This window comes from Perissodus microlepis, chromosome 7, assembly GCF_051167445.1.
Source record: "Perissodus microlepis isolate ML-2025 ecotype Zambia chromosome 7, ASM5116744v1, whole genome shotgun sequence".
NCBI classification, from domain to species: Eukaryota; Metazoa; Chordata; class Actinopteri; order Cichliformes; family Cichlidae; genus Perissodus; species Perissodus microlepis.
Window position 1 is genome coordinate 9,967,325 of NC_140467.1, and position 11,178 is coordinate 9,978,502.

Below are 11,178 nucleotides of genomic sequence, written 5' to 3' on the forward strand. Positions count from 1 at the left end.
ACAAGAGAAAGTGGACAAGTAGCAGGCCAGAGACTTCATGTGAAGATCAAATCTTAGAGACTGAATGAAATTTATCCCCGCATTTTACACTTAAGCGTATAAAGTGGATAAAACAGATCCCAATTGCTGTTTGTTTTGGGCACTAATGCGCAGCAGAAATAATTAAATTGTCTTGTCAAGATTTCACTGCAAAAACGTATTTGCCATCCAACAACTGACTGCATTAAGGCATTCATTTAAAATGGATAAGTTAATGAGTTTGTGAGGTTTAAAAAAGAAGTAAAGTTGAATGTGATGGACATACAAGTCATGAGAAATTATTTTAAAAGTACTGATAAATAGAGCACCTAATCTAGAACTTTGTAGAACGCCACATGACAGATCAGCAACATCTAGACCACCGAAACCAAAAGCATTCTCTGGAGTTGCCCCACCCCTGACTTTGTAAACATTCATCAGTTCACTGATAAAGGGAACCGCCTTTAGTCGGCCTCACAATCAACAAGTTACAAGCTATTCAGAGGGACTGGGCATTATTATCCTTAAAACAATCGAAGTGCCTTGAAGGTATTTTTGGTATTGGATCTGAGGTGTTTGGATTTTGATCACAGCTTTTTCCCCCCTCTTGCTTCACGACAATGGAGCACAAACTAAGAGCATTTGTGCTGCTGAAGATACATTTGCTTTGTGTACTCTTTATCTACGGACAGTCTAGTGTAAATTGCAAAAAAGGTAAGCTAAGACAAAAGGCGTTTGGGTCACAGAAGTCACTAATTGTTTGGTTTTACTGTTACTATTGTTACTGTTATTATTGTGACGCAAAAGAGAGAGGTCATTAATTAATGTTTCATACAGAATTATACCCTCAACTTAAAATCAACAATGTTTAATGTTTGAGGCTGATTTTTATTTTAAGGCTTATCCTATGCCATTGTTTGTCTTAATTTTTGTTGTTCTAACATTGCACTGTCCAATTTCTGCAATAACACAACAAATTTCCCAAGTGTGGGACTAATAAAGATTTATCTTATCCTGTCTTATCTTATCCTATCTGGCTGTTTTCTTTTCCTTCTCCTGTTTGAAGGAAGGTTGGCTCTCATATCTTAAATTTCTCCACATGTGAGAAATTCTCTGATACTTTTAATTTATATCTATCCCCTTATAACTAATCTTTTTAATAATACCCGTCGTTCCATTTTAGATAGCTTTTAACAATGCAATAAGAGATGCAATGGCTGCCTATTTTTTCACACCTGGTTGCAAAGATCAGAGGTAATCCAAAGGTGTTGTTTGACACCATTAGTGGTATTATTACTCCTCCTGCACCTGAAGCCCCCATTTCTTCATAGGGGAAGTAAAAATTTTCTCTTTCTTGCTAGAAAAAAATCAGTAATGTAAGAAAAAAAAAATTCCCATCAGTATCTTCATTGTCAGTTCCTACTCCAGCTCAGCCTGTTTATCTTACCTCAATGAAAGCATCCTCCTGTTGACTTGACATTTTACCTGCATCTTTATTCGAAAACGTCTTTCACTCTGCTCGCCTAATCAACAGTTCACTGGTGTCTGGTAAAGTTATTATTTTAAAAATGTGATATCCACCCCCTTTAAAAAAAAAACCCAAGTTAGACCCTTCTCTTCTTAGCAGTTATAGACCAATCTCAAAATTGCCATTTATTGCTAAGATTTTAGAAAAGGCCTTGCCGTATTAGTCCATTTAGTCGACCTTTGTTTTTGTTGTTATTTATTTTATTTTATTTTAGAGGAAAAAAAGAGAAAACAAGCAAAAAAAAGAGCAAAATAATAAACACAACACCATCACATTAATCTAGCTAAGTGTAAATAACAGTAAATACTAAATATTGAAAGTTGTGCAGCACGCAGGACCGACAGCACCCAATGTGCTTTGAGGTAGCAGCCAAGAAAGGTGTAGTTTGTGTCTCTGAAGAGTGAACACCGTTGTGCACACCTGTGTGGATGAGCACGGTTGTATACAAAAGGTTTCTCCATGTAACGATCTGCTAGAGGGTGTGGACAGGGCTATGGCTCCCTGGGGACAGGGCATGAAGCAGGCATGGAGGAGATCCAGGCCCCAGACATTCACAGGCCCCAGATTGCGAGAGCCCAAGGAGGACCACCAGAGGGGCATCCATGCCACCCTCCTGGGAAGAGCTGAGGAGAGCCCTAGATGAAGGGACACCCAGCAGCCATGGAGCAGAAGCCAGAGTGGGCTACAGTGGTGTGCCAGTAGGCTCCGCCGGCAGCCAGCTGTGCCAGAGTGAACCGAGCCGCAGGCCCAGAGGCCTGAGGGCCCCCCACACCCCGGAAGAGGCCCAACCAAGCCACGGGCGCCAGACCCTGCCAAGCAGCCACCAAGAGTAAGCCAGTACATACCTGAGCGCCCAGCACCAGACACCAAGAACCACCAACGCACCGACGCCTGAGGGCATCAGCCATTGGTAGGGAGTGTGGTGAGGAGAGATAGGCCTCCATACTTTGGAGGGCCTGAGATGTTCCCAGAGAGGTGGAGTCTAACACCTGACCTGACATATAGACACAGACAAACAGGCACACAGAGACACAAACGTGTATTCCCACCCTCATGCACATATACACAAATGCTCAGCAATCACCCAACGTAAAGACAGACACAAATGGATATTGTACACACAATCATACTCCCCAAACATACTCTATACCCCAGGTCCAGGTACCCTCGCCCCCAGAGGGGGAAACTGCACCTAGACCCAGGAGATGTTACCCTGTCTCCCTGGGTGGAGGCAAGCAGACCGCCCCCGGCTCCACAGCAGCAGGGAGGCCCCGCATCCCAGCCCCTCCGCCCGATGCCTAATAGAGAACAGGGGTGTGTGAAGACCTCATACCTCCCTCCTCCCGCTCATACCACATAGCAGACAGGTCTGGTCCGAATCTGGTGTCAAGCTGGCACTGCTGGCTGACTTCTGGCATGGTAAGTGGGATGTCATCCAGATATGGGCCAGGCCTGGCGTAGATGGCACTGTTTATGTGATGGCATGCCATATCTGGCCCGATTATGGTTTGGTGTATGAGGCCCAGGCTCATAGAAAACAGGTCTTCCACAGATCTGGCATCAAGCTGACACTTCTGACTGACTGGTGTCGTTTCAGGATGTATGTCAACCAGATGTGGGCCAGGCCTGGCAATGATGGCAACTATTTATGTTCCTATTTTTCTATTTTAGTTAGAAGACCCAAATGCCACGTTGCAATACTATACTGCCACGGTAGCCAACATTTCAAATGCAGGTTTGACAGGTTTGTGAGTGTACACTTTATCCAAAAACTAGTGAGGGTTTACTCATGTTTACCACTGGGTGGTTCTAGCTCAGGTGGTAGAGCTGGTCACCTACTGATCGGAAGGTTAGTGATTCGATTCCTGAGTCCACCAGTCTGCATGTAAAGAGAGTGAATGTAGTTACGAAGCACTCAGTTTTGAGAAAATAGGTAAATGTGGCATGTTGTATAGAGCACTTTAGGTAATCCGGAAGAATAGCAAAGCGCTATATAAGAATCAGTACATTAACTGCCTGAACAGAGTTTCATCTTGTTACTTTTGCACTGTTATGTTCCGGCACATGTTGTTATTACATGGCTTGATTAAGGTTCACATTAGGCTGACATCTGGGTCCAGAGCTGAAACTGTTCTAGGCCAGCACAGGGCCAGCAGTGTGTCTGCAACTGACCCGTGGCTGCACACAACTTACACATGGCCCACATACTGCAAAGAATGACAGCCCTTTGGTGGCCCAGATCAGGTTGGCAGAGGTAATCCACACATGAGCCAGCACACAACCACCAGTGTGTCTGCAACTGGCCTTGTGCTGGCCCATGTGTAAGCCACCTCTGGCAAACCAGATCTGGGCCACCAAAGGGCCGTCATTCTTTGCAGTATGTGGGCCATGTGTAAGCACATTGTGTGGGCCAGATCTGGGGCATACCCATTTTGCTATGTGGGATGTGTAGTGTTGCTGTGTGTTGTTCTAAAGTGCATTTAAAACACGGTAGTCAGGTGGGGACAGTGGTCATATCCAATATTGACTTTTAAGCTCGTTAGAGTTGTACAAACTCTGTTTTTGTGTTTATATATTGTATATATTTTTATGAATGTTTGCACAATGTCCCCCCCAAAAATTGGCGGTTCCATTGTCTTTAAAAAATTATAGAGAAATATGTGGTTGCTCAAGACTTTTGCACAGTACTGTATGAATAAATTATTACCTCTACACATAGCTGGTACATATACAGTATACTGGGCCATATATCATTATCTTTTAATTCAGGTGTTTTCAATTCCATATGATTTCACACACAGGTGTATAAATCATGCACCTAGTCATGCAGTCTACGTTTACAAAAATTTGGCAATGAATGGGTTGTTGTAAAGAGCAAACCTACTCAGGCCTTAACATCAGCACAAACACTGTGGAGCAGGTTTACATGAATGAGCAGCTCCTATAGGCATAATGTGTACGTGGCCGACTTCATTTTTACCCAAACTATGTATTTTTTCTTAACCTCATTATTTCTCCTCATTATTGCCTCTGATCATTTATTGTATTTTGAATACTCTTCCACAATTTCTATCAGTGGACTCCTCATGAACAGAAAAACATATCTGATTATTCACTGATAAACCAGATTTTTACTAACTCCCCAAATATAAGATCCTGTCATTCCCACCCAGTTTACCAGGATTTATATTTTAGGAACCAAAGATTCTCTGACTGACACCAGCCATCATCCTCAGGACATTCAGAGGGATCAGATGCAGAGAGCTGTGGTACTGGAGCATCGAAGAGCTCCTCGAGATGTAAATGATAGACTACAGAAGCTAGAGATAAGGGTGGGGGAGATGGCTCGGGTGCTGGATGAGGTCAGAGCTCAGGTAAAGTGATGCACTTAAAGCATGAGTTTCACAAAACAATGACACAGTGAACCATGACATGACATACTAGGATTTTTTTGTTTTTTTATAACAGACTGACAGACTGTTGAGCCTGGAGAATAGGATGGAGGAGCTGGCTCGTAAGCTGAATGTGGCCACTGTACGAAAAAAAATCACATAATGAAACATGACATGGCATACTGGGATTTTTAATTTTGATTTATTACTTATATTTTTACTTCTTTGCCCCAATGACAACCTACAGAGAAATGATAGCCTGCAACATCTGGAGGATATATCAAGGGAGCTGTATCGCATGCAGAAAACGATCAACACTCAGGTAAAGATTGCACTTAGTGAGTTTTCACAAAACAATGACACAATGAAACATGACATGACATACTGGGATTTTTTTATTTTTTTCATAACAGACTGACAACCTGTTGAGGCTGGAGAATAGGATGGACAAGCTGGCACATACACTGAACGTGGCCATTGTAAGAGCCAAAAATGACATAATGAAACATGACATGACATACTGGGATTTTAAACTTTGATTTATTTACTTTTATTGTTACTTTTTTTGGCCCAATGACAAACTACAGCAAAATGATAGCCTGCAACATCTGGAGAATATATCACGGGAGCTGGATCGTATGCAGAAAATGTTCATAGCTCAGGTAAAGATTGCACTCAGTCCAATGAGTTTTCACCAAAAAATGACACACTGAAACATGACATAACATACTAGGATTTTTTTAAAAAAAAAAAACTTTTTATAACAGACTGACAAACTGTCGAGGCTGGAGAATAGGCTGGACAAGCTGGCACATACACTGAACGTGGCCATTGTAAGAGCCAAAAATGACATAATGAAACATGACATGACATACTGGGATTTTAAACTTTGATTTATTTACTTTTATGTTTACTTTTTTGCCCCAATGACAAACTACAGAAAAATGATAGCCTGCAACATCTGGAGAATATCTCAAGGGAGCTGCATCGCATGCAGAAAACGGTCAAAGCTCAGGTAAAGATTGCACTCAGTCCAATGAGTTTTCACAAAAAATGACACAATGAAACATTACATAACATACTAAAAAAAAAAATCTTTTTTTTATAAAAGACTGACAACCTGTCGAGGCTGGAAAATAGGATGGACGAGCTGGCACGTACACTGAACGTGGCCATTGTACGAGCCAAAAAGGACATGATGAAACATGACATGACATACTGGGATTTTAAACTTTGATTTATTTACTTTAATTTTCACTTTTTTGCCCCAATGACAACCTACAGAGAAATGATAACCTGCAACATCTGGAGCATATATCAAGAGAGCTGGATCGTATGCAGAAAACCGTCAAAGCTCAGGTAAAGATTGCACTTAGTCTTTGAGTTTTCACAAACAAATAACACAATGAAACATGAAATTACATGCTTGGATTTTTTTTTCTTTTTTTTTATAACAGACTGAAAAACTGTCAATGCTGGAGAATAGGATAGACGTAACCACTGTGCGAGCCAAAATTGGCATAATTAAACATGACATACTGGGATTTTAAACTTTTATTCATTTACTGTTATTTTTACTTTTTTGCCACAATGACAAACTATAGAGAAATGACAGCCTGCAAAATCTGGAGGATATATCAAGAAAGCTGGATCATAGGCTACACTTGGTCAGTGTTGAGGTAAATATTCCACTTCATATTTCTTGATGCATGTTCAATCATCCAGGTACGGAAATTCCAATGTTGATCTCCCGAAAGAACAACTCTTGTGATTGATTGCAGCCATTCCCCAACTCTCTGTGAATGGTAATCATGGACATTGATAAGTGGTTTTGATTATGACAGTTTACATATAAATGATCAAGAAACTGACATCTAGAGCCCATTGGTAGTCAGTAGTGCTAGTTTCAGTCATTGTGCAAAGGTACTGTTTATAAGGTTGGAGAAACCTGGAGTCAGCTGAGACTGAAGAAGTCACTTGGATGATTGATGAAGCGTTTCTGCCACTGAAACTGCTACATCCAGATAAACAGAATCAACCTTTTAGGATTTCACTTCATAATATTCCACAATGAGTTTTCATGAAAAATGGCATGAAACATTGCAGGACATATTTGGACATATATTTTTTGTTTGTTTGTTTTATAACAGAATGAAAAACTAAAGAGAGAGATGTACTTCCTGAAATCATGTTTGAAGGAGCAATACAAAGAAGGTGACTCATGTTCTTTCTGTGAGAGCTATTATCTGTCATATATCACTATCGGTGTTTCTTTTCATTCAACAGTCAAATGCTTGGGCACACCTTCTCATTTAATGGTTTGTCTTTGTTTTCATGATTATTTACATTGTAGTTTCTCACTGAAGGCATCACAACTATGAATGAACATATATGGAATTATTTAGCAAACAAAAAAGTGTGAAATAACTCAAAACAAGTTATACGTTTTAGATTCTTAAAAATAGCCACAATTTACTTTGATTATTGCTTTGCACACTTTTGGCATTCTCCTGATGAGCTTCATGAAGTAGTCACCTGAAATGGTTTTCCAACAGTATTGAAGGAGTTCCCAGAGATGCTGAGCGCTTGTTGGCCCTTTTGACTTTGCTCTGTCATCCATCTCATCCCAAACCATCTCGACTGGTTTTAAGTTAGGTGACAGTGGACTCCAGGTCATCTGGCAGAGCACTCCATCACTCTCCTTCTTGGTCAAATAGCCCTCAGACAGCCTGGAGGTATGTTTGAGGTCATTGTCCTGTTGAAAGATAAAAAATGGTACAACTAAACGCAAACTGGATGGGATGGCATGTTGCTGCAGGTTGCTGTGGTAGCCATGCTGATTTCATTGTGCCTTCAGTTTTGAATAATTCCCCAACAGTGTCGCCAGCAAAGCACCCACACATCATCACACCTCGTCCTTGATGCTTCACCGTAGGAACCATGCATGTAGAGACCATCCATTCACCTTTTTTGTGTCTCACAAAGACACGGCACACGGCAGAGGGAACCAAAGATCTCAAATTTGGATTCATCTAACCAAAGCACAGATTTCCACTGGTCTAATGCCCATTCCTTGCATTTCCTGGTACAAACAAATCTCTTCTGCTTGTTTCTTTTCCTTAGTAGTGGTTTCTTAGCAGCTATTTGACCATAAAAGTGTGAAGTCGTCTCCATTTTCTGAGGCATCTGAGGTCCTTCAACATCTGTCGTACAATGCTCAGGATTTTCTATGAGTTTGTCATACCACCCACTCCATGATGTGCTGGCTAATCACAGGAGCTCATTCAGTGAAAGACTGAGATCACCAAAAAGCACCACTGAACAACACAGGAAATTAATCCTGCCCGTGGCCATCTCTCTATACAAGTCCTCCATCTAATGCACAGTAAACACTGCAATAGTTACACCCTTTTTGCACACGCTCTTTTCTACTCTGTAATATTCTATTTATTTATAATCACCTCTGTTAGTTCTTGATATTTATAATTTTGTAATGTCTATATATTAATGCTTTTACTTAAATTTGTAAAATCTGTAACATATTGTATTGTTTAAATTGTTTAGCCGGTTATTGTTACTGTCTTGGAGCAGTTATAACCCACATAATTTCCTTAGGGATTTATAAAGTATTCTGATTTTGATTCACGCAGTCTCATCTGAACAGTTGATGTAGAGATGTGTCTGCTACTGGAACTCTGTGTGGCATTCATCTGGGGTCTAATCTGAGGTGCTGTTAACTTGTGATTTCTGAGGCTGTTGACTCAGTGAATTTATCCTCAGCAGCAGAGGTAACTCTTGGTTTTCCTTTCCTGGGGCGGTCCTCATGTAAGCCAGTTTTGTCATAGCGCTTGACGGTTTTTGCGGCTGCAGCTGGGGACAGATTCAAAGTTTTAGCTATTTTCCCAACTGACTGACCTTTAGTTCTAAAGTGAAAGACAGAGATTACCAAAAAGAGATTACCTAAAGTAGTTCATTAAAGTAATGATGGATTGTCATTTCTCTTAACTGACTGGTTCTTGCCATAATATGAATTCTAACAGTTGTCAAATAGGAATGTCAGCTGTGTACCAACCTGACTTCTGCACAACACAACTGATGGTCCCAACCCCATTAAGAAGGCAAGAATTTCCATAAATGAACCCCGACAAGGCACACCTGTGAAGTAAAAACCATTTCAGGTGACTACATCATGAAGCTCATTGAGAGAAGGCCAAGGGTTTGCAGCGCTGTCAACAAAGCAAAGGGTGGCTACTCTGAGGAATCTCAGAGGTAAATGTTAATGGCCAGTATTTGTATAGCGCTTTACGAGTCCCTCAGGACCCCAAAGCGCTTTACACATTCAGTCATCCACCCATTCACACACTGGTGATGGCAAGCTACATTGTAGCCACAGCCGCCCTGGGGCGCACTGACAGAGGTGAGGCATATGTATATACATCTTGCTTCATATATTTGATGTCTTCAGTATGTATCTACAATGTAGAACGTAGTCAAAATAAAGAAAAAACATTAAATGACAAGGTGTGTCCAAACTTTTGACTTGTAGTGTATAAAGCTTATGCGTAAGTTCAATAAGGAAGATCTATGGTCTCACATCTGTCCACTCCCAGGTGCTGCTGGCTAAATCTAAGCTTCATCACTCCTGCTTTCCCACACTGGCATCACTGGTCTAGTAAAATCACCTTCTCCTGGTCTGCTCCAGGCCAATCAGCATTCATGCTGCATACTTTAAAGCTCACTGCAGATCTGCCTTCTTCACCAAAGCTTTAAATGTGCGCACACAGCATTCGCTCATAATTTTTTTTTTAAATTATCAGTCCAGTATAATGAGTCTTATGTTTAAAAGAAAAAATAATAATAAAAAATAATAAAATTAACCCCTCAACCTTTTCTATTAGTCTTTCAAGCCTCCGTGACTGGCAATTATCATCTTACTGATTGTTCACTCTGGCTTTTCACTCATCTTAACCTGTCTCATAAACTTTCCCCTCTCATCTGAGAAATTAATTTGTGCACCTTGTGTGAAGTTTCTGGGCACTTTAGGCATTCTATCTAATCAAATTCTGCTCAAATGTCCAGGCTCCCAATCCAATATACATTAGCCGCCTTCCCTGCTTGGCCATTTAAATCTCTTGTCAAGTCATTCTGCCTTCTTCCATTTTGCCCATTATTTTAGATTATTTATCCTGGATCTCTGTGAAACTTCCACTACTTTCTGTCATTTAGGCTTCTGCTTATCAATGTTTGCCAAACCTGCTCAATATTATAAATGGCATGTCCTTTTCTATGTCTTTATTATAGACATTTATATTATTATTATTATTATTTATTATAAGTAGTAGTAGTAGTATATTATTATAAACATTTAGCACCATCTTCAGGTTTTGGGAGTACTAGCATTAATAATAGTTAGCAACAGTAGCCCTCCTGAGTTTCTGTCGTTTCCTGTCCTCCACAGAAATGATTCAAGCATGCTTCTTATAAGACCAAATTGGCAATACGAGCATCACTACATTTCATGCCATTCTAGCAGCATCTCTCTGGATTTTATGCAGTAACTCTTTCCATTTTCGGTTTTGTAAATTTAAGATGCATCTTCTAAAAGACCTGCATTTAGAACTGGTAAATAGCTCATTTCAGAGATCATCACTAAATACATAGTTAGGTGCTCCCTTAACAGTTTTACAAGCCTTTTATTCCAACCTTATTGTATAGCGAGTCATTTAGCACCAATCACATCAAAGTCGCATAGGAGGCTTAATGTTGTAGGTAAGTAGGTAATTATAAACAGCTTTCCTCGTATTCGTCTCCAAATGGATTGCAGGTCATCAGTCGTGGTTTTGGAATGTAAATGCTGGACCTCCTCTCAGTGCCCCCACTCTATCTGCCATTCCCGAATAGAGATACGCAAGTTTCTCCATGACTGCAGCTGCCAGTGAAAGCTCTTATGATGACATGGCTTGGCTTCATTTTTGGGGAGCTATTAGGTGGTCAGTGTTTTCTACAGTCATTGGTCTTAACCCAAGCTCTACCTCTCTACTGGCCTTTGCCATCCCAATGTGGCTGCTATAGGAGGGCCACCACCGGGCCCAGCATTCATGCTGACGTGTCGGGTGATCTGTTTCTCCATCCAGCATGCTCGCCTCTAGTTCTGGTCAGGATACTTCGAGACCTTTCTCAGTTTCTCACCCTTCCTGGTGCATATGCTTACTATGCCTTGCCTGTGCCACATATTACTCC

At 40.8% G+C, this 11,178-nt stretch overlaps 1 protein-coding gene across 1 annotated transcript; it reads left to right on the forward strand.

Annotated features, from left to right (window-relative positions):
• The first annotated feature begins 504 nt into the window (after window positions 1–504).
• On the forward strand, window positions 505–8,385 carry LOC146382555 (uncharacterized). The gene is made up of 12 exons (XM_084932507.1): window positions 505–732; window positions 4,742–4,920; window positions 5,015–5,080; window positions 5,186–5,260; window positions 5,352–5,417; window positions 5,526–5,600; window positions 5,706–5,771; window positions 5,879–5,953; window positions 6,050–6,115; window positions 6,223–6,297; window positions 6,396–6,617; window positions 7,089–8,385. Exons 1-11 carry the CDS (start codon window positions 639–641, stop codon window positions 6,486–6,488), a joined length of 930 nt encoding a protein of 309 aa, XP_084788633.1. The 5' UTR covers window positions 505–638; the 3' UTR covers window positions 6,489–6,617; window positions 7,089–8,385.
• The last annotated feature ends 2,793 nt before the right edge of the window (window positions 8,386–11,178 follow it).

What these genes read in the sequence shown, in the direction of transcription:
- LOC146382555 (XM_084932507.1), top strand. Translation starts at nt 639, where the DNA reads ATGGAGCACAAACTAAGAGCATTTGTGCTGCTGAAGATACATTTGCTT. An exon ending in TGGATGAGGTCAGAGCTCAG is followed by an intron (nt 4,921 to 5,014) that starts GTAAAGTGATGC and finishes TTTTTATAACAG; the next exon opens with ACTGACAGACTGTTGAGCCT. An exon ending in AGAAAACGGTCAAAGCTCAG is followed by an intron (nt 5,954 to 6,049) that starts GTAAAGATTGCA and finishes TTTTTATAAAAG; the next exon opens with ACTGACAACCTGTCGAGGCT.